Source organism: Apostichopus japonicus, chromosome 4, assembly GCF_037975245.1.
Source record: "Apostichopus japonicus isolate 1M-3 chromosome 4, ASM3797524v1, whole genome shotgun sequence".
NCBI classification, from domain to species: domain Eukaryota; kingdom Metazoa; phylum Echinodermata; class Holothuroidea; order Aspidochirotida; family Stichopodidae; genus Apostichopus; species Apostichopus japonicus.
In genome coordinates, this window is record NC_092564.1 from 26,393,238 (window position 1) to 26,418,692 (window position 25,455).

The 25,455-nt window shown below is 37.2% G+C and overlaps 1 protein-coding gene across 1 annotated transcript; it reads left to right on the plus strand.

Moving 5' to 3' along the window:
- Positions 1–24,877, plus strand: LOC139966972 (uncharacterized). Its single transcript, XM_071970512.1, has 10 exons — positions 1–650; positions 13,357–13,606; positions 13,992–15,898; positions 16,377–16,477; positions 17,437–17,495; positions 18,013–18,170; positions 19,101–19,269; positions 21,089–21,126; positions 21,993–22,137; positions 22,575–24,877. Exons 1-10 carry the CDS (start codon positions 395–397, stop codon positions 23,038–23,040), a joined length of 3,549 nt encoding a protein of 1,182 aa, XP_071826613.1. The 5' UTR covers positions 1–394; the 3' UTR covers positions 23,041–24,877.
- The last annotated feature ends 578 nt before the right edge of the window (positions 24,878–25,455 follow it).

A 25,455-nucleotide genomic window follows, 5' to 3' on the forward strand; every position in this document is an offset into this window, starting at 1 on the left:
GAAAAAAAACTAAAGGAAAAAACCACGCAGCTTGCATAGATGTGGCACTGTGTACCGATACTATAGAATGGCTATACCGCGTTGTATCTTTGCACAGTGTACAAGCAGGTAACATTTTACGCTCTGTCGCAGAACGAGACTGAACGTGGATTTATACCATACAGGCCTACACTTTTTACTGCTGTACATTACGTAACATGTAACGTGGATTCTCAACACTGTCTTCAGTCATTCTTTTTCTATTTAATTTAAGATAAACACCATATGGACACATTTTTCTTTGGACATTAAAATGGAACCATAACCTAGCGATGTTGCGGTGTTTTATTTTTCGGCCATGTGGCCGCAAAGTATCGGTTAGTCAATTGGAAGGTATCCAACCCATGTAGCAGAGATGGATGGAGGAACCAGTGGCCGTAGAGCACACTGCCTCCAGCGATCTCTCATCTCCATCCTCCTACTGTGTATTGTGACCCCTGTTTTCCTCTCTCGGGGTTGTAGAGGGTATCCTAGAGGCGAAAACATCAGTGCATGCAATTCTCTAACACCGGATCACCCCCCACACGTTTCACAGCCTCTGTCGACGAGTCCTTTTGAAATCAGAACATCGAAAACTGTCTACACATATGCAGAGGAGGTAGACTTTCATGGTACGTGTTCAATTTCTATCTATTCTTTTTTCTTCTTCTTTTTTCTGCGTTGTTGTTATTGTTGTTTAATGAATAAAGATATGATATATGCAAAATATGAGTATCATATATAAAGGATCTCCGGTTGGATTACTATTCAACGTGTACCGTTATGTTTCGATACCACCCCGCATAAATTAATGGAGTTAAAGTGTACTTAACTGAAAGGAAAATGAGGCGAGTCGAACCGGTAACGACTAAGTAGTCCCCTATCGCCTCTACACAAATGTCAAGTTGACTATCATATGAAAACAATGTTTGTATTGCATCATATATGTCACCTGATACTCCCACGATCATTAGCCTGACGGCATCTTTGGACATAATCATTATGATGTTCATCTGCATAAAAGATGAAATTAAACTCTACTTCCTTTTATTTCAGATCAGATCATTTTTCTAACATTCCTACATGTTACTCCATTTTTCCTTTAATCATTTTTTTTTTCCATAAATGCCAATTAACTCAACCGATGCACGTTTTCTCAACTTCATATAAACCACAGGACGCCCTTGGGCGTGACAGTCAACGCAATTATGTTTTCCTTGAAATGTGTAATGTACAGTAAACATAATCAGTAAAATGAGTCCTATTAAGTTTATGTTGCATCTATAAAGAACTGTCCTAAAGGTATAGTTCTTTTAGACTATATATGTCAGCAACTTCCATTGATGACCCTCAGATGCTTTAAGACAGGGTTGTCCAACCTTTTGCAAAGGAGGGCCACATGGAATGATTATGATGAAGAGGGGGCCGCATGAACCCTACGCTCGATTTTTTGCCCGAAGCCCAAGGCAACAAAATGTGAGCACTGCGCGCGGAGCGCACTGATTTATGTTCCTTCCTGATAAAACAGATGAATAAAGTCCAGCCGCCCCCTCCCCCTCCGCTGAGAGTGTCACACAAACTGACCTGTATGCAGTTTCTTGGACCCAGAAGGTTCCATTGATTGATTATATAGCTTCAAATTGTTATCAGTAAATCTGCTCACTAAAATTTCGCACCGTAGAGCATCTCTGGCGGCCCGGACGCAACCCTGCGGCGGGCCGGACTGTGGCCCGCGGGCCGTAGGTTGGACAACCCTGCTTTAAGAGGTCATTCTCGAAATATTGAAAGTGGCATAGAGATATAATCTCATGAACTACGAAGCAATGTTCTTTTCTATAACGGTCTGGGATGTATCAAAATTATTTTGGTACCTAAAACTATATATCACTTAGTGGAGCCCAATGTATCACTATAGGAAACTTTCTTCTACCTGTCTACCATGTATTTTGTTTTGAACAAAAACAAAAGAATAAGTCACATTGAACATGTATGACAACCAAACGTGATATGTATGTGGCCTGTGCAGGGGCGTATCCAGGGGGGCGCAACAGGCGCGCGCCCCCCTATTGGCCGTTAGCAAAAAAAATCTTAAAGGCTTTGATGGTGAAACTTGGCAATCACCAGATTTCCCAGTCGGTCACAAGTTTTACAAACACAAAGTGACATGCCAGCCATACTAAATTGTGCATTTTGTGTCCATTTTTACTGGAAATGTTGCTTATTAGTAAGGTCGAAAAATGGATCACATATGGCACCATTTTGCATTTCAGCCCTTCTTCGAAAGCAAAAATTGTCCACCCCTCCCCTTAGACCCGTCCCCCAGGACGGCGATCATTCATGCCTGACGCCCCCCTAGTGGAAAATCCTGGATACACCCCAGCTGTGGTGACTTTAAGTCAATCCATCCACTTAATAGTCATGCCTCTATAACGCGCGCACTGCGGTTATGCGCAGTGGTATATCCAGCGCGGGTTCTCCCGTCCAACCCCCCCCCCCTCCCTCCACCAAACGAAAAGAAAATCGTATACACTGAATGGCAAGACTGGTTAAAATTATGGAGATGGTAGCACCACTTTGCATCTTAGCCCCCTTACTGAACCACCCGATTCTAAAAGGGGAGGAGATTCGGACCCCCCCCCCCCCCTCAAAACGTACGTCAGAGATGTTTAAAACAGCCAAAGAGCAATTTTAATTCACCAAAAATAAATTGAATAACCACCGCTCGGTCCTTGTGTTTCCACGAAAGTGTGATGTCATACATCCTTGGTCTGTGTCTGGTTTCTCGGCTTATCAATGTTCGACACATTGAAATTTACATAATTGTACAACCATGTATGTATACAATATTCATTTCATATGTCTCGTCTTCGTCTCATAGTTGGCTATAGACTCAACACTTTTCCACTACATATTTAACCAACTTGTGACTACGGTGTAGGCTATTTATAGGACCCGTTAAAAGCTACAGCATATAGGCCTACAGTACACAAAATACATGTATCTACCTCGCCAGTCGAAATAGTCATCATATGAATATGGATAGAAGAATTTGGAAAAAGAATGTACATGTATGAGTAATAGTAATGTTATTAAACACTAAACAAAGGGTTGAGTTTGAAAACAAAACAGGAACAAGCACTTCTAACTCTTACGATGTGTGAAGGCCAACGTGTAAACGTTAGTTCCTCGATACCCTATTATGATTTAGTTTTACATTGTTATCATACAGGGTGTAAATGATTATATAGTTGACTATTGCGGTATTAATTGGGGGATGAGTGTGAGGGAACTGGGCTTGGGTAAGTACTCAACATGCATGAAACGAACCTTCCGGTTTGTTTGTTCTTTAATTTAAAGAAACAAACTAAATTTGTAGAAGTTTAATGAGAAGAAATCTTAAAGAGGATATAGAAATTAATTTCCGAATATAATCAGAATCACTCTGATAGTACATACCAGATTAAATTTAAACATAATGGCATATCTCAACTGAATTGTCTTCTATCTGACAGCATTTGGACAATAAATAAATAAATATATATATATATATCTATAAATATATATAAACATACATACATACATACATATCATTAGCCAAATAATTTGTTCTCGTTTAATACTGTTTTCTTTTAAATATAGTGTTTGCTTTGTTAGCATGATATTTGAAGCTTTAAGAAAATTCCTGTATCATGTTTTCAGAATTTCTCTATTAATGAATAATTTAAGTTATGACATCAATATTTAACAGGATTTATTTAATGTGTATTTGTGACAATCGATTTAAGAAGCCTCTGTTTCAATAGCGTTTCTTTGCTAAAAAAAGTATCAATAAATTATAACATATCTTTTTACTACTAGAATATTTCCTAGGCAGTTTTTTTTTCAAAGTTGGTCAGTACAATGCTCATTGAAAGTTATATTTTCAATTTGCTTAAGTTACCACCTTCCATTCTGGTTAATACATAATTACATTGGAATTGTTCATAAGTCTCAGTAAGAAAAAGAAGTCGGTTTGGACGGTGGTGGGGGAGGTGTGATCAATATAGTTGTACAGTGATTTCGTATAATGAGTAGAAGTTTCATGGCAATGCTAAGCGACCAAATTATATAATACATTTTTGTGAGGAAATGTAACGTTGGTTTTCTACAAAATAGCTTGGCCTTAAACATACAAACTACCCCCTCCAACGCCCCAACACATACATATACGGTGCCCGTGTTCAATGTGTACAGGAAAATGTCACTTGATATCACTGAAGTTAATCCTTAAACACGTCTTTGGAGAATTGAACGGATGAAGTTGTCGGCCGCCAGCTATATGTCATGATACTTGCTACGGCCATCAATACTTTTACATGAAAACATTGGGAGATGTTCTCAATGAGGAAAAGATTTGCCTGTTTTCGGGTTCTCCAGTGACCCTACCAGCACATTCGGGTTACGATAATCCGCTGCCTGGGTAAATCGTCTTTCAGCTTCTTGTTGAAGGAGATTAACATAATAACATGAAGTAAACCAGCGTGTAGAGAATTCTTTCGAAGAACTCTTTTTGTAAACTGATGTTGTTATACGTTCACCTATTTAGTTTATCTTTTCCAAGGCCAGAAAATTAGATGGTTTCATGAAGAGTGTATAGAGAACTATTACGCAACTTTTAAGTAGATAGTAAATTTGGGTATAATGCGGCTTCCATCCCTTATGTGTCCGTTACGGCTTTGCTGGCAATAAGGAAATACGGACTGTACTCGATTGCAGATGTATAGCAAGGACGAAAACTCCTCAAGTCAACAATACACTCTGATGGAGGCGGGGGGGGGGGGGGTGGGATGGCTGAGGGGGAATGACAGGGTGGGTGCTGAGGTAGAGGATGAGAAGAAAGGGGCAGACTTAAATTCTCTCAGAATTCTGATCCGTTCCCGGCACATACAAAAAAAAATAATACAACTCCATGGTTCTACCTCAACTGATTCATCTCAGCCGTCTTAATATGCTGAAAGGTCGAGATTAACACTGTCCTTTTGGCACAATCCTTGCATAACTAATGGAAAGAAATCTTAAGTTCGGGATTTTCTTTTTGACTTACTATTTCTCCTTTAAATGAAAAGTATAACGTTAATGAATGGATTGACAAAGACATTAAACTCTCAATACGTGTTTGCTGATGAATTTCGGAAAAGAAACTTCCGAAGTAGATTCAATGTTTCTTATTCTAAATGCACTCTGACCAGGAGGTGGGTTTAATGGGGAATCGTTGTCGCAATCGAAAGAAAGAAATTTATTTCTGTTGCCCGTATGGCGCGAACGATTTGCCGTGAAATTACTGCGACCGCCCATGTGAGCATGTCCATTACACATGCAAATGCAAAACAAACCAGTCTACAAATGGGCCCGATCAAGATTTTAAACTGCGAAGTCCTATAATCGTATCATCCACTTGTCTGAAAACACCTGTTTAATCGTTGCAATGGAAGGAAATGACACAATTTCGCAAGCTACATCGGTAAGAATGAGAGAAATATACAAGAGCAGGGACCTAAGACAGGCTAGCCACGAAAGTAAAAGTAAGCCTAGGCCTAACGGTCGTAAACAAAAAAAAGAGAGATTTGATTGGCGCATGATCTGTTGGGCGGGGCTTGCAAATTTTGATTAAATTTTGTAGAATCTATAAGGACTCGTTAATAAATCTGGCGAATTTTATTCAGGTTATTTTTTTTAACGACAGATAACTCAATAAAAACAATGAATATTGATATGAAAATTGCATAGAACTGTGTCATTTTCACTGAACTTTTAGTGCAGTAAGCTGGAAAGGTCGAAGTTTAAATTTGGCAAACACGTACTGAGACTTTAAGCATGTAGGCAGTCACTCCACTGAGCAGTTTAACCTGTTAACACTCATACCAAAGTCTGGATGCTTAGGAACAATGGTGGGTGGGGGGTTGGTGGGTGGGGGGTTAGAATCAATTCTGTGAAAATCATTGTAAACACAATATAAGCAGGCAGGGACTGTTTACTATTCAGAATAAAGCTTCCTTATAAATAGGCGAACCTATACCGTGTATGCCAATTAGACATAATATTTAGTATTGTGTTGGTGACAACCATTTTAATATCTTGATATTAATCACACGCTCTGATATTAATAGAATTTCACACTTATGATCAGTGTACCGTGAATATTTGGCTTATAAACGTTATTGTGGTCAAACACGTAAAAGTAGCATATAACCCTTTATATTATCATCATTGTGAGGGTACAGTAAATAGATCCCCGTGGAAGAATTACGACCGCGACACACATTTTGTTCGACAGAAAAGGCGCTGCTGAACAACAACTCGTCAGGGGATAGAGGTACAGGCCTCGATTAAAAGGAGTTAATTAGTATGAAAGAAGGATAACAATAAAGGGTATAAAGGGGACGGCCGACCTGTCATGTACTCAATATGGAACGCCAAAGGTTCACTAATAGATATATATAATAATGTGCTGAGAGATACCCTGTTCTAAATTGTTCATGTTGTTTTTTCCTCATGTGGATGTTATTGCCTGATACGTGACTGATATGTATGTATATAAGTTGCTGCTGTGAAATTACATTTATTAACGGTACCAGTTTACAAAACTTATTTACCTTAGTGCAATATCGTCTATATATGTATATGTATATATATATATGTATATATATATGTATATATATATATATATATATATATATATATATATATATATGTATATATATATATATATGTATATATATATATATATATAAATATATATATATATATATATATATATGTATATATATGTATCGAATCGTGAACGAAATAAAGTGCGTGACGTCATGCGTTAAGAGCTACACAGTCTTAACAGCACATTTTTGTGGGTTAGCCTATCATACTTCTCCGACGTATAGAAGGTTGGTTGGATGACACGTAGAATTTACTACCCGCAATCATAGCAACGTAAAACAGAACAATGAAGAGTTTAACAATATCATTACAATAACGTTAGTATAACATTGCTCGGTGCATGGGTGTAACCTTTCAGTGAAACAGTACTCCTTTTCGTATTGTAGCATGGTTACTTGTACTTCCGGAGCAAGATGAAGGATAATCGGAGCAAGATGGCAGTTAGCCTGTACGCTTGTACTCCTACAAAGTTTACTTGTTCGCTAAGATCTTTGTACTCCTATACGTATATCCATAGCAAACAAATGTCGGCTTGTACTCAGCACTCTTGTACTCATACACTACTAGCCTGATTGGATATGGCTTCTTCTTTCTTTTTTTTTACATAACTACCGATATGCATTTAGCCATTTTGTGCAATGGAATACAGCCTTTTTTTTATATTATATTATATTATATTCTTTTATTCTTGTTTTCTTTCTTTTCAATACAATTTTGGCCAATACTGAACTGCGATAATGCACTTTTAAATATATATGGTCGTTACTAAATTCAGTTCATGATCAGATTGATAATACTGGAGTTATAGTGAGAATTAGACTTTAATATTCAGTCGTTTATTTAAAGTCATACAGTGCAAGTTTCCTCTTGTAACAGTGCGTGATATTTGGAATGATTCTGTACGCTCTGTCCTCTGTGTAAATACATGTAAGCCTGTTTTAATGCAGTGTATTCAGGCAAATCCCTGGTATATTAAAAACACTGTTTTTCTAAATGAATGACGTCTCGTATAGGCCTAAGAATGGATTCCGAGCAGTAAATGATGTTGGGAAGTCCGTGCGGAGCGAATATTCGTCCTGCTTGGATGAACGAATGATCCACCGCATCCCCATGGGCGTTGCCATTTTAACTTCAATCAAAGACACGCACAACGACAACACTTATTGAATATATAATACAATAACAGGTCTATAGACATCAATTGTAATGGCCAACTTTAATATTTGCATTGGTTAATGAAGTTTGACATTGCTCACGTCATACTTCACAAGCAACTAAAGTATTGTCTCTGCTGAAGGAAATCTACAATGACAGAGAAAAGTAACACCCACTCGATATTATATATTTGTATTTGTATATATATATATATACATATATATATATATATATGTATATATATATATATATATATATATATATATATATATATATATATATAGCCAATCGGAACTTCGGAGGGAAGTACAGTATATAAAGTAGTAAATAGTTTAGCTTTAAGGCTCAAAATCAAGTTTGACAGACTACTAATTATAGTGTACGGGTCATATCAAGCAATTTTCAAGTAAAGTTATGTGCGCTTGTATAGTTATAGTATATAGTTCTTTGGGGGAATATTCTAAATGTAAACAACATTGATGCTCAGTTGTATCAAACAAAGTGGCTGTACTATCAAGTCTAGCTCACAGGCCAGTGGTTCGTCTCCGGTCAGAAACATCTCAAGTATAATATATCCTATAAAGAACGAAAGGATTTATATAGCTTGGAACAAGGGCGGCGGAAGCGCTTTTAATCTGGGGGGGCACCGACGTCGAAGGGCACTTTGCAGAAATTCGATTGGACTGATATTTAGTAACCTTTATAACTCTTATTGTATTATCTTATTTGCGTATACATACACATCACTCCAACTCCCCCCCCCCCCCCCCCCGCTCTCAAGGAAAAAATGCACACTAGCACTGCAATATCCAATGTGCAAATTGGGAAACAAGGAACAAGTTTTCTTTCGAGACAAAATTAGGTGAAATCATTATAAGGTCCAAGTCCCTGCACACGCAGGGGCGTAGCCAGGATTTTCAAAGTTGTAGGCACAACTATCTGAGCGGAGCGCCACCATCGGTTGGCGCGGAGCGTACAAGAAATTTTTGGTTTTACAAACCCCCAGATAGCCGGAAACGGTCCTTCCCAAGTGTTCAATCTGGTTCGCTGGCCTCTTGCTAACTTGAGACACCTCATTCGATATCACTTTTAAACCCCAAAAAACAAACGGTTAAAATAGTACGTAATTCAATACAACATAATCTATTTAAAATTAGCAAGGTCATGTAAAGTTAACTTGGCCAAAAAAAGTGTAGGCTCGGGCCTACAGTGCTACATACTGGCTACGCCCCTGACACGCGATCGATACATGCATGAAAGCAATGAAATATGTCAAAATACGAAAGGATGGGGTAGGTTATGAGATATTAAAACTATACTTATTATTTATAGTAGGCTATAAATGGCTTCTGCCTATTACAAAGTCACAACATAATATAGCAATGCATTTGTGGAAATGTTTTAGGATTTTTTGGCAAATTGAATATGCATAATGGCACTCACCAGAAATATCGCTGACCTAATAAGGTGATCAAGAGTACAATTTTTATGTAGAAAAAGGGCACATTTTTAACCTGAGGAAAAGTGGGGGGCACGTGCCCCCTGTGCCCCCCGGTTCCGCCGCCCTTTCCAAATTCGATTGATCGGTATCGCACATTCGTTTGTTCGGCACAGCACAATCTATACAATGCTTTATTCAAAGTTTGACTGGAAAGACTGGATCTCATCAGTGGATGATGTCTTGTTTGCATAGGAATTCGTAAAAGAAAAATGAAATTGAGTGGACGTATACATAGTTTATAAAACAATTGATTAACATTAATCGCAATTACACGGCCTTGAACGTCAACAGTACGCCGTATTGATAACTGTGTCAAAGAACAGTGTATGTATATATAGTAAAGGATTAATAATTGACGCACCTTAAAAATATTACTAACAACAATGTTTCATGAGTTTGAATCCATTTTAGCTTTGTGCTGATCAAATTGTGGTTTTTTAAAGCTTGTATCACCCTCCCATCAGTTTTGCACGTATGTTTGGCATTTGGAAATCTTACTCACTAGAAATAACCAAAATTACCTCAACATGATACCATTACTATAGGACCTGACCTGTCTGAGCTAAGAAGGCTCAGAGCATAGCAAAAACTTGGAATTCAACATAGTCTATTACTTCTGTTGTCTTATCAATATAATCCTAACCCATGCATGGACTTCAATATTAACGGAACAAACGTCAATAAAGGATATATGAATAAACAGCAATTCTAAAGAACCCCCTTTATCTTTACGAAAAGGAGGTCTTCTTTTCAGTTTTTGCAAACGGGAATGTTTGCGTTAGATAAACCGGTATATTTTGTATAAGTGCTGATACTAACAGGTGAATTGATTGGATTTGAAAAACGTAACTAAGTAACCACCGGTATTTATATTTCTATACCATTGACAGAGGCCTAGGCATTCCTTTCATAAAAGTCAGCGAACCTTGTCACAGTTTCGGTTAACGCCCAGAATTTCAATTAACCCGTCTTGACAGTTTTTGGTCTTTGAAAATTGCAAATCAAATATCATAAAGAATTATTCATATTCTCAATTATGTATAGCCTAATACAATATATGGCTTTCAAAATTCTGCAAATTTTGCTTTGTAGAGGGGAAAAAAGTTCTCACAATATGTATCAAGTGTGGTAAAATTGACACTGCAAAACAGTTGAATAAAAGACAAATGCGAGTAGCAGTGGATCTTATATGTTATTATATCTGTGGTATTTGCATGTGTACGCCTCTGTCAATTGTAAGATTTTGCGAATCAGTTGAAAGACCTACTAACACAGAATTTATAGACGTTAAGACAAAGTGTTTAAACCTATATCCTCCCTTCTTAGCCCTGTAGAATACCTTTACATTTAACAGCTACACTGTCTATGTCTATGTACAGATTGTGTCCTAGTGCATTATGTGCACGTAAGGATAGAAGTGTAACCGGGGATGAATGTGATGGACTCGAAAACCAGTTTTACCGACACATATTCTGTTCCTAATTCTAGATATGGCTGTTTGAATTTCAATTCTTTCCTAGGTTGTACAAGTAGGTTAATCCTTGGTTGTAACTTGTATTAAAGGCACTGAAGACTCGCCCCCAACCGCGTCGGCCGCGCTCTGAAAAAGTTAACTTTCCGTTGCTTGCAAGTGAAGTTTTCTTCTTGTCGCTACAAAATTCAGACAGTAATGTAACGTGATACCTTTCTTTTATCTAGACCTGAGATGTCCATCGCTGTTATGTACACTGTGTTGTGGGTATTGACCGTAGCTGTATGTATTGACTGTACACTAGTGTCTAATTACCGACGGTAGCAAGCCGTGTGTGTATATTCTGGCATCGATGGTGACGTCTAACACTTCTGTTACACCTCATTCGAAAATAGGTCAGATTACCGGCATGAGACGTTTCTTTGTGCACGAGTCTTCACACCCTTTAAATACTTTTGATTTTTTTTGGGGGGTGGGGGCGGTCTGTGTGGTGTGTGTGTGTGTGTGTGTGAAACTAATCCTATACAGCTGAGGTTCATCAATTAAAATGACTGGATTAATTCGGTTCCTCTGTTGTTTATAAGGACTAGATAAGAACAAGGTTTGGATGAGCTATTACTTATTCTTTTAGTTTTATTAAAAAAAGAGGAATGAATTAACATTCCTGCCTACACCGAAGAGTCGACAGCATCATTGATTGGCAATTGAGCCTTATACAAGAGCATTCCAGAGATTTAGTATATTTTAAAGATACACATCTTGAAAACCGGAATTATTAATATATCAAGTCTAAAATTCTACCTAAAGTAATTTTTCATGGTTTCAGACGACTTATGTTGACAGATTAATTTTGATAAATCGCCTGTTTTTCCTTCATCCTTTTTTTCTTTTCTTTTCTTGGTGTGTTTTTTTTTTTAAGAAACTTTCAGCTTAACGATAAGCCTGTCAAGAAAACTTGGTATATAGAGTCGACATGGTGATTTTTTTTTAAATAGTTACCGCATCTAACAACGTTTCCACTTATTATAAGCCTTACCAATAGCCCTATATATGATGGCGATCTTTAAACACCAATCGGCAAACTTAGCATTGTCATTGCTCAGTTATTTCATGGGCAGAACTATACGGTACGTTAAGGAATGTTTTGACTTTTGGAAGTTTCTTATTTGACTATGCGCTCACAGCATGGAGGTCACAGTATATATAGCGATAATTTTTGTAATGTTATTTTTATTTATGTATATGTTTTCTTTGAACAAAGTCTCCGACAGCTGTCTATAATGTGCCGTTGGCTTAAACCTTGGATATATTAAATTTGGTGATTTGGAAGAGATCAGACACCCGGTTTATAATTTATTAATTTACTTATTACACGCACAATATATCTTCAAAAATCTTCAATTGTTGAATCAACAAACAATATCCAGATGCAACAACAATTGAACGTCGTAAGTTTTCAAATTTTGTTAGATGTAATAGAGTTGTAACTCTTTCAAAGGCAAAATTACCCCCTCTCACAACCCACACCCCCTCCGCCACTTCCAGTTATTATTAGTTCTATTCGTTTGGTTGCGGGTTTTGCATATTAACAACTGATTGAATATATAACAAGGTGTTACTAAGTAAATAAGGGCAATCAATTCATAAAAATTGTAAACTTCATGCATTTTTGGGGGGCAAGAGTATAATGTCTGTACTATATTTTTTGTGGGGGCCCTTTATGGTTCAATATTCAAGTCATTTATTTAACTTATATTTTACTTGTTTTTGTGTGTGAACAGAAATATGATATTCAAAATTGTTAAGTTTCCAAGCAATTTTCTCTTTCAGTAATAAATTGGATTCAGTGTATTATAACAATCAACAATATGATTTTCATAGCAACCGCTTTGTTTACCTGACTTGTTTAATACCGTTGTCAATTGCACAACACCAGAGCCTGATATTCATACACAATAGCCCATTGTATACAGAACAATAAATTGCCTCTGTTTTATTTATTGTTAACACAAAATTAGTACGATAATACAACGCGACTGACTAATTCAGGAGTAGAAAGGCTACGACATGTTTGCTATCTTTATCAGTAGACTTTTCTCTGACCCCATTTTTGCAATTTCTTTTTGTTGTTGAAATTTTTCAAATGACTTGACATTAAACATGACGTCGTTTTTCTATTTGTGACGTTCTTAGATATATAAATATATATATATATATATATATATATATATATATATATATATATATATATATATATATATATATATATATATATATAATTTATATGTAATATATATATATATATATATATATATATATATATATATAATTTATATGTAATATATATATATTTATATATATATATATAAATATATATAAATATAAATTTTGTCGGCACAACAATATAACAAGGTTTTCATTTCTTTAGCCCTCGTAAGTCGATCATCTCTATATACAAACATTTTAAATTATATTGTGGTACAGGAATCATAACAAGATTTGAAATTTCTTTTACTTACAGTTAGTTGGAAAGATACGAATGTCTGCTTCAAAGGTCTGTACGCCCAAGTCCGAGGCGGACCAAACGGAGATGTTCCTGTGGGACGCTTTCCAATGAGTACTTTACCAGATTTTGCAATACCACTAAGGGGTTGTTCTGCCAACTTACGGGTAAACTCCACAGTGACCCATTTGAATGGAAGTAGCATTTGTCAGAATTTCACTTTAACATGGGCACCCATTTCTCGTCGGAATCAAGATGTTCAACTCTTGTAAGTATAGAGATAAAACAAAAGAGTAGCTATCGAATAACATATATATCACTCGTACAGCATACTAAACCTCTATATACCGCATATGTAGTACTAACCCTATATGTACCCCCTATGTGACTACTGATATGTTACACATATATGTAACCAGTGCCACAATATATATATTACGATTACACCTACATGTAACTACACCAACACTTCAACTCTATATAGGCTACCACATATGTGTCTATACAAATATTACACCTACACCAATATGTAACTACACTGATACCACATTTCGATATACCAGATTATATGAGTGCACTTTTACTACGATCAGTTACAATCATTTTTAACAGGCTGAAGAATACAGACGATTTTCTCTCATTTATGTTTACAGTCTGACCATGGTCGCTAACTACTCAACTTTTTGGGTGAAACTCACGTCTGATGTTGTATCATTCCGAAATGATGTCGGTCAAACCCCAACCACAGAACGCGTACGTTCAAATACCTATAAATTATTGAGTGAGTCCACCTCCCTTAGATCAAAGACGGTTTCGACATTAAACAGCAAGAACACAGGCGGAAGGAGCGATCGATCCGACACCAGTAGGGAAACGAAAGGAACCGACTCTAGCGAATCCAGTTCGCGAGAAAGGACATCAACGTCTACCACGAAAACTGTCAAAACATCAAACACAACCTTGCAAACATTAATTCCTTCATCCAAGATAACTGTTGATTCCTCGGAGACAACGTCTCCCAAGAGAGGATTCTCTTTAGACACAACGAAGACAACTCCCGTCACAAAAGCAATGATGACCGGATCGTTCTCCTCTTCAGAAGCTTCGACCAATCTTATTCTACCGGAAGATTCTATGACCACCGAAATACCGCCATTAGTAAGCACTATAGCCACCTACCTAACGAGCAGAGAATCTACCTCTACTGCAAATGTCGTCACGTCGACAGTAGATCCTCAATCGACGAGCCGATCTGTTTTAACTGAAGACGCAAGGTTCATGTCGACGGAAGAACCCCTAGAGATGCCAAAGACCGATATCTTTACTAGTTATTACTTTACTGAGACTTCTCTGACAACTGAAGGGTTCGAAGTGATGGAAAGTCCAACGATTACAGAAATAAACCTACTTACGTCGAGTCCATCACCAACAACATCACCAGCATCACCATCATCATCATCATCGCCATTATCAACATCATCGTCACCATCATCATTGTCGTCATCGTCGTCGTCATCACCATCGTCGTCGGCGTCGTCGTCGACCTTCCGTCTCTTGTCTTCGCTTTCGACTTTCACGTTTCCAATCACAGATGGTATCGTCGGTACTGAGTTGACCACCGATAGGGATTCTCTACCAGACACGACCGAAGTCACAGAGGAAATGATGACTACGTTAGGATTAACAACGGAACCGGAAGGGATTATTACCCGGGGTTTCTTAAGCTCAACAATGGACGGAGTTGAAGGTAGTACAATGAGTGCAATAGCTGATCAACTGTCAACTGATATTCCAAAAACTGTACAAGCAACTGATATTAAAGAATTTTCAAAGACGATGCCATTTTTTACCACTTTCATAGACGATCTAAGTACTTTTCGAGATGAAGACATTTTGACATCTCAAGCGACCAGTGGAGGACAGTTCACCTCTCAAATATCCACTACGAGAGAACACATTACCAAAACTATGGCAACAGAGAACGATTTAGACACTACTGCGTTTAACGAAGAAATGCTCGCGACAACGTCATTGGTGCAGTTACCTACTACAGTCGTTCTACAGACTAGCATGTTAACGACAAGTGAGCCCGAGGGGATGACTACAATTAGTAAACCAATGACTACCTCACCAGGTATTACCTCAAGAGCAACCACACCAAAGTCGACTACTACGATTGAGGCAGTAGATGATGCTACTACTGAAGATTACGTCGACTACACCACGGATGAAACTTTCGAGACGACGACCGATGAGAACGTATTACTAACGGATGATGACACACCCACATCTTTTGACGACATCACAACAGTGATGACTTCGCTGGGGTTGACGTCAACGATGTTGACGACGTTGATACCTACGTCCAACTTGACGACGTTACTGCCAACGACCACGACAAAGGATGGCACAACAAATCTGACTACAGAAACAACAACAACAACGATAACAACAAGCACAACATCACAGACCTCTCCTTCAGGAGCTCTGTCTACAAAGGTTGCCGCCGACCTAATTAGGTCTACTCAAGAAAAAGATACAACACCATCCCCTTCAAATGGTAATAATTTATACATATCTCCTCATAGGATATTAATGGCCAAAGTTTGCAACTTGTCTGGGCATAATCTTGCCAAATATTCAATCATTAGTCTTTGCTTTTGTCCGGTGCGGGTGTGTGTGTGTGTTGGGAGGGGGGGGGGGTGGTGGGGGTTATGATCTATTGTTTCTTTCCCCCTTCTTTTCTACTTGTGCTATAAGTGTTTGTAACTGATGTCGTTAAATTACGTGGATTGTATTCATACAATCTATGTAAGCCTGTCACAAAGGACAATATTCTTCAAAAATGCAAAAATTCCTGACAACGCTTGTAATTAGTTATTTCAACTGGTCAATATATACTATGTTTATTATATTCATTTTTTTCGTCAGTTTTCTTTCATCACCAAAACATTGTAAGTAAATTAAAATTATAAAGGAATCTCTGTTTATCTCTAACTATTCTTTTTCATGTTTTATTCAATCATTTTTATTTACAGACAACAAGACAATCAGTATGATTTTTACCATCGGAAACCATCAATATGACAGCAAATTCAAAGAAGGAGAACAAGAGTTCGCAAAGAATATGTCCAATATTGTAAGTCAATTTTTCATAGTTGTATATGAAACTTAAACGAATTAGACATATGAGACAGACAAGTTAACAGGAACAGATCTAACTTGCCTGTTTCCACTAACACGACTGTTGAACCCGTAGCCAGGCTGGACAGGCACATGGGACTTTACCTCTCCCTGCATGTGCGGAATACTGTACCCCTCCCCTCCCCCCTCCCCACACCTATCTGGGCCACCATCGTGCGTACAAAACGTTACAGTGTTGTGCCCTGCCTTAAATCTGTTGATTTCTCTGTTGGATCCCCCTCCTGGCTACGGACCTGAATCTATGCCTATGAAGAAGATCCTAATATTTTCAGACTCCTCGTATTATAAATATTAAACCTGAAATCTTGTTGCCGCTGAAACTACTCAACTTGACACTACTTGGCACTAATATTACTTGGCACTAAAAATACTACTTGGCACTAAAACAAAATACTACTAAAACAACTTCTTGTTAGCGCTAAAACAACAAACATTTTTGTTGGCAAAAGTAACGTAGTAGCACTATAAGTATTCTTAGTCTGTACCGTTGCTTACCATTCACACTTTTATGTTCGATAATAGATTTGCTATCTTAAGGTCTGACAGGCTTTTCATGTGTTGAACCAAGTCGCACTGTGGTTCTGTTGCGACTGCGCAGTGTACCGTTCTACTTAACCGTCTGCTTTGCCTTCCTGCATTATTATTATTATTATTATTTTTATTATTATTATTATTATTATTATTATTATTATTATTATTATTATTATTATTATTATTATTATTATTATTATTATTATTATTATTATTATTATTATTATTATTATTATTATTATTATTATAATTATTATTATTATTATTATTATTATTATTATTATTATTATTATTATTATTATTATTATTATTATTATTATTATTATTATTATTATTATTATTATTACTACTATTTTTTTGCAGCTGAGTGGCTTGAATTGGAGAAGCATCGGTTCACCATCATCGAAGCTTGTTAGAACTGCGTAAGTATACACTGACTGCACAATACTCGTTTCGAGGAGTATAATTGTAATAATTCGAGTATTTAATCACAAACAAACGTACAATTTTGGAATTGGTTTCGGAAGTGAATTTAATCAAACAAAGTTATTATATGCATAGTAAATGTCATTTTAGTCTAACGACGTACAGGCCCCCCTAATGGTAATATAATCCAACATTGCTTATTTCCAAATAAATGAAGTACCGAGCCAAATGGGCTCGGGCCCAGGCCCCCAACTTTATGGATCCCAAAATTATTAGGCAGATAAGTAGGGACTGAAGGAAGAAAAGGGGTTGGAGGGGGAGGGGGTGACAATCATAAACAGTTTAGCAAAGTCTTAACAGTATATAAAACGTGTTAATTCCCTGCTGTCAGCACATGTGTTAGTAATCTCATTATTATATTTAATACAACATAAAGAACAGTTTTTGGTCTAAAATGAAGCTATTTTCATTGTCATGATATTGAATTATTTATTATGTTCTTCTTCCTCTTAGGAGTGGTAGCGTGATAGCTGAAATGGAAATAGTTTTCGAACAACCTTTGGACGATGATGCAACAACAGATGCTGTGTTTGTTGTTTACGATCAGGTTAACAGCCCGGGTGGATTTGATCCCCTCTACAACGTAACCAAACTCGAAGTTATTGTGAATGGTAAGGCACTGAAAACAAGCCATCTTCAATGTTGTTGATCATATAGGGGCGTTGGTCCTTCAAGGCACAGATTATAAAACAGTATTATCTTCACGAGGTGTCACTAGTTTGGGGATAAGTGGTGAAGGAGTGGGACGGATAAGGTAGGAGTTATAGGGGTGTGGTAGGATTAGGTGAGGTAGCGATATGAAAGGGGCAGAGGTAAGGTTACGGTACAGGTATGGTTAGTTGTTGGAGTAGGGCTTGGGGTGGTTTAGGTGTAAGTGAAGCGGTATAGGGATAGGGTTGGGTAGGGGTATGGATAGGGAAAGTGGTGTGGTTGGGAGAAAGGGGTTGAGGCTGGGTACGTGAAGAGTAATAGCCGTGGTGTGAGAAGATGATAAGGATTCGACCCCTTCGCATTCTTGTCAAAAGGTAACGTGTATTGTTTGATCCCATGCGATACAAAGGAATACATGGCACACATTGTGAGCTGCCTGAGGCTCTCCACCTCCCGAGACCCCACCCCAACCCCCACAGCATGATCCACGAATAAACCTCAAAATTCTTATATTCAAATGTAATCAAATATCAGGGAGACGTGAGGAAATACACCGTTGTTACGCTGTTGAAAATATGGGAATTGTTGATACATCTCGTAACAACAGTGGTCGTTTAATATACATCTCGTACTAACATTGGCCAATTAAAACTGATAATCGTGCTCTAATGAGAATTCTAAATTTGTGAAAGTCAATTTGATTTTTTTTAGGGGGGGGGGGCGAAGGGGGCGGGATGGACATGATATTGAAAACAATTTTTAATTGATATCAGATTTAGTTGTCTATGTCAAATCTTCTTTCATATCATACCCACATCTGTGAATGTCTGTGTTATGTTATATATAGTAAACTACACGGTTCTGACGTTTTCTTTTTCGCTTTAAAACAGGCCAACAACAAACAGTTGACCCATGTTTCGGTACCAGATGCCCAACAGGGTTGAACTGCTCAGAAGTTAAAGGTATATGTATGGTCAAATGTGAGAGGAACAACGACTACTGTGTAAATAACGCTACTTGCCAAGAAGACCAAGTTAACGAAGTCAATCTGACTTGTCTGTAAGTCTATATTTCTCATTTTTTTTCATAACAGAAAAAAACAAGTAGTCGATTTAAGAAGGTCAAAATTTGCCTAAAGATTAGCTACTGGGCTAAGTAAATTGCTTTGAAAAAAAAAATATTATTTCAATACTGGACGCAGCTACGGGGCATAGAGGACCGTGTCCACAGTGCGGAATATTGTGTCCCACCCTCCCTCTCCCCCCCCCCCAAATCTGTACCACCGTCATGTGTACAAATACTAACTTCAGGACACGAGTATTGTGCCCCTACATTAACTGTTGGTGCCTCTATGTAAATTGTTGGTGCCCCTATATACATTGCTGGTGCCCCTTCTTACTCAGAATTCGTGGCGACGGGGTTGACTACAAGCTTCAAGATATTTTCACAGGAATGGATGTCGCCTTTGGTACCGTACCTGCTAACATCTTAGTATGTAGAAAGGGACGAGTGCCCTCTATTTATCTCATCAAAAAATCACGGCCAACTCGACCTGTGTATTCAGCGCAAGGGGTTCACTAAGTTTGAAATATTATCGGAAAGTGAAAGATAGATCAACCATGGACCATATATAGGCCCCGAAGTTGAGAAAGAAAGATATCTCACTAATCTGTCTTGATATATTAATTTAATCTGTCATAACAGATTTAAAGATCAGGACAAAATATCACATTTTACGAACGACTAAAGTGATCACAAGTTTGTTCTTCTGCTCTTTGGCACTAATGGGCCGTAGAATGTGGTATAAACTGCGATGCTGTTCAAACATTAAAACCATAGTGTACGAATCGGGAGTGTGGATCAAAATTAACATTACCTCTGTCTCATCTCAAATCAGGAACTTGCCAATTTTTTATGTATTTTTTATTTATTGCAATTCTTACAATTTCTTGCAATCTGACGTTACACATACCAGACCATTCAAAAGGATAGTGCAGAGGAAATTATTTTTGGTTGATGAAAGTGGATTATAATTTAAGTTTCCTTGTGAAATTGCTTTCATTTCCATGCTTTTGGTGGTGGGGGTTGGGGAGGGCGGTCGTAGCTGTGCCTAAAGTCATCTTTTAAGGAAAATACAAAATTCATATAGTAAGTTAATTCACAACCATAATTTTCCAATGACCTCCAACAAAAAACGAAAATAATGCAATCATTGTTCATAACTATCATCCAATTATTAAGAAGTATTTTGCATTTAATTACTTGGTGTATAGTTAAAACCCAAGGCCGAATTTTGTGCATTATATCATTTCAGTTTATTAAAAAAGATCAAAATGTGTATTGGTCGTTTTAATTAACAATTTTCTTGTTTATATTTAATTTTTCTGGTTAGTGACGGTAAGTATATCTAATCCATCTGTGTGCTATGTATGAAAACATGCACAAAGGCGAAGACTAAGACATTTCTTGTTTACAAATAGCCTACTTTAAATGAAAAAGGAACCTTTAATTCTAACAGTCCCGCAATATTATATTCCATGGGTAGTGTCAAGTGTGTCTATTAGATTCCTTTTCCAAAAGAGTCATTTCTATAACTCTTGTTTAACAATAGCTTTGTAGTTTTTATCCCCATCAAAATGCAACATCTCTAATGATTTCAAAGAGGAAATGTAATATAGCGCCCCCTAAATCATTAAGCAGTAACGTGACTCAAACAGATGGTACGTAAACGTCTTGTAGAATACAACTTGGCGAAAAAAAATTGTATATATATTATTATCTGATATCTCTCGACTTACAGGCTTTATTTTCATGTTTTTTCTTCATTTATTGTTATTTATTTATTTATTTACTTGTTTTCTTTTGTTTGTTTTCATAGTTGTACAATGGGCTTCGAAGGGCTACGGTGCGATATACGTAAGTAATTGCTAATTCCAGCCCATATACAATGGGGCAAAGACCGGAGTGGGGCGGCAGGGGGGGGGGGAGTGGGAGGGAGGATTGTTATTTACACCATAGTTATAAACTAACATGGAGTAGGAAGTCTTGTAAACGTTTAACAGGATTGGCCCAACTCAACCATGTGGACGAAAGAGGAGAGGGTGTATGTGTGTCGGGGGTGGGGGTGGGGGTCTCTCCTTGGAATAATTGTCGTGTATTCAGTTGGGTGGGAATGTGTTTTACCTCAGATAACCCCTCTACTCCAAATGTTAGTAATGACGCTAAATGATAACCGCTTATTTTAAACTAATCGAGTAGGTAGTACTAGTAGTTTGTATCAAATAAATTAAATCTCATCAAGTGCGATAACTCTTTGGCATTTATAAAAGAAAGAAACAAATAACATTTAACAAAAAACAAAGTTACACATTGCCTGATTTACTTGTTTTAGAATATTGTAAAGGAACAAGTTTAAGCTCTGTGACGTCATACCTATCAAGAACTGGCTGTCCAGTTCTCAAACTTGAATAAGGAGAAAAGTTCTAAGTCCTTTAGATATGCATATAACGGTCATGCTCACATTTGGGAAAGCGTTTTACTGCCAACGACAAAAGTAAACATTTAATCCTCTATTTTAAACAATCAACCATGTCTGCAGAAATCATTTTGAAAATCAGAGCATTTCGAGAAAGTACTTTTTGTTAACTTCTAGCAATTTTGACCGTTTTAAATTTGGGATCAATACTTGACGAGCTTTTATTTATTTATTTTTTATTTGTATTTATTTATTTGTTTTTATTTATTTACTTTTCAATATCCGTTTCCTCTTGTAATTCTTTTAGCCAAACCAGTTCCGACACCGATGGTCGTACCTAGTGCTATGGATAATACTATCTTTATTGCAATTCTTCTTGGTTCATTTGGCGCTGTCATGCTAGTAGTTTGCATGGGTCTTCTCCTGTGCATGGTCTCTCTGCTAAGAAGCAAGTGAGTATCACAATATATATATATATATATATATATATATATATATATATATATATATATATATATATATATATATATATATATATATATATATATATATATCATTCAATTGATTTGATTTACCAAGAACTAGATTTATATGGATGGTTGGCAAATTACTCGGATAAATAGGGGCAACAAGATAGGTTCAGCGAGGTTTTTGTGAGAGTTTCTGAATGGGGTAGGGTAGTGTTCGAACTCCATTTTCTTTTGAGGGAAGGGGAGGGACAGTTATATACGTATTATGACTACAGAAAAAAAAAGAGTCGTAAATACCCTTCACTTGTTTTACGTATACACTGTTGCAGAAATTCCAATAAATCAGTATTTTAACTTACGTTATGGGAGTCGTGTTGTAGATAAACTAAACGTGTTTTTTTTCTGTCATCTTTCGACAGGGCGCCACCCGTGCCTTCTCGTGATCCTACGGCGATGCCTATATTTCATTTCAATAAAGGGGTTAGGCTAAACCTCATACGAATTGACGACAATCAAAGCGAAGACGATCAATCGAGCATCACGGGGCAGTCGACCGAGACAGCCTTCGACCATCCCAGTATCACCTCAGACGGTGGCGTTAGGTTCCCATCCCTACCGGACCTCGTACCTACGAGGGCGCCAGATTGGGAGAGTGACGTCATGCGCGATATCGAACCGCCGTCCCGCCGCCGCCGTGGCGTTAGTTTCAATGACATTCGGGAAGTTTTAGAACCTGATGGTTCGATTGGAATCGAGGACTTGAGCAACTTTTCATTCCAAAGTCCAATGCGGCAAGAAATCAACGGCAACGTCTTATTTTCGTGGCAGTTTGATAATGAGAGGTCATCATCTGGTACCCCGTCACGTGACGAAACGCCCACGTGACGAAGCGAGTCAACATCGTTCAGCTCTGGTGTTTCTCCTTTGTCTCGCACATTTGCTTTGAATTATTTCTAGAAAAAAACGAAAAAAAAAACCTGATTTTCTTTTTTCTATTTCTCTTGAGCGACCTCTATTTTCGGAGGCTAAAACTTGTGTCATTTCCCACTCACCTGTTTTGTTAACTGACTTTCACTGTCTCACCTTTTTTTAGATTAGCGCCCTCACCAACATGTTACGACTTTCTTTTTCTCTCACAAACTGATAGTAATACATGTATTTGTCACGTTAATTCCTATACCTAACATCTCTACACTATACATCCATACACACTACTTCATTTTCACTCATTCATCTTCATTCATAAACTGGATGACCAACTAATTTACCTCTGTGTGATTTGTAAATTCGACAAATCGTTGAGATTTCAATTCGACCACTTCTCTCTTCTCATTGTTTTGGCTTCTATCATGAAACAGCGGCGTAATCGGAGGAAAGAGAAGGAGGAAGGGAGGGGTGGGCGGAGAGACGGGTTGACAGAGAAGGAGGGGACACGGATGGGTTTGGGAAGGAGAAATGGGGAGGCAAGGGATGGAATACAAAATATCGGAAACGGAAGGTATGGGAATGGAGCAGTAAGACAGGGGCTAGGAGAGGAGATAAGTTGGGTGGTGGTGGTGGGGGGGGGGGTAGGAGATGGATAACAGGAAAATATATTAGAGGTATGGGAGGAAGGAGAGAGGTGGGCTTGATGTACTAACCCTCGCAAACATATACAACGTGCTACTCTATACATTATATCAATAGGAACATTTCACATTGACATTTGACTTATGTGAGTATGAAGCTCACATTTGAGCTCAAATCAACCTGGTCTACCAAAGTTGGTATTGCAACTGTGAGAAACATGTTGTATACACTTTAAAATGTCAACTGAACAAGAATTTCACAGATGAGAAACCAACTTGATCAAGTCGATTCAACTTGCACATCAATCAGAACATACAGGGAGAAACTCAAGAATTTTTTTTCATGTGTGAGAACAGTCAGGTGAGATTAACAAACAAAAAAAGGCACCCCCGTCAAGAAAATGAAATAATCCAATTTGAACTTTGAAAATGTGACATTAAAACCAGTTTCAAGTGTTTGTCACATTTTCAAATTTAATTTATTCCCAATCCATGAATCAGGCCAGGCAAAGGAGAACAGAGCATCGATGATGACGTATCACGCGGTTCATTGTTATGCATGATTAAGTACTTCGTTGAATATTCAAATATTCGACTTCTCCGTCCACATATGTACAAAAAAAAATTATTATATATCTTTCCGTCCAGATTTTCTTCTATTTTCACTCATTTGTCAGGCTCGTGCAATCGAACTTATGGGATTATCGAAAAAAAAGAAAAATCTATGGTGTCAATTTCTTGTGACATACCCCCTCACCAGTTTGTTTATTTTTACTTCCTTGTTATTACCGGAACAAATGTTCCTCTAGAGAAGGAGAATGACCCATAATACCCTTCACACCTCCACCCTCCTACGCCCTCCCTCCTTCAACAATACGCACTTCAATAGCGAATGTGGTGTATTAACAGTTTTACGCCAATTTAAAGTTAACTATATTTTGATGAAAAAATTTAATTCAGATGGGAGGGATGTTATTAAGGAAACCTCAAGGAAATTCAGAACCTTATATGTCTGAGAGATGACTCATTCAATTCATCTTTGAATCTCTTTTTCTCAAAGAGGAAGAAACTTGATTGCTTTATCATGTAACACTTCCTTTTCATATTTCTGTGTAGCCTATTGTTGGTCTAATATGTATTATTCATGTCACTCATATACTCTTTAGTTTCATACACTGATCTCTGAGTTTAACTCTACCCCCATCCAACTCCAATTTTGTGAAAACCCTGAATTGAGCCTCCCCCCCCCCCCCCCATTTTGTTTCCATATAAATTAGTAGGGTCCTTTTCTGTTGATGAAAAGAACCCCTTTTCCAAGTTCGCTCTGTCATTTAAATGTGTTATGTAAATATATATATTAATATATATATATATATATATATATATATATATATATATATATATATATATATATAATAATATTAATTTATATATATATATATATATATTAATATATATATATTAATATATATATATATTAATATTAATTTATATATATATATTAATATATATATATATATATATATATATGCACAAATATGACGGTTGGGTTCCCGCGTTTTAAGTTCAGTTGCACTATTCGAGTATGATAGGCATACATAGTCAAAAAGACCTTGTTGGTCTATATAGTCACGTCCTCCACAATGTCTTTTCCACAGCTCTCAAAGAAGTGATTAACTCAATTCTCTGAGTTTGGTAATGATATATTTTCATTGTTCTAAATCCCATAATC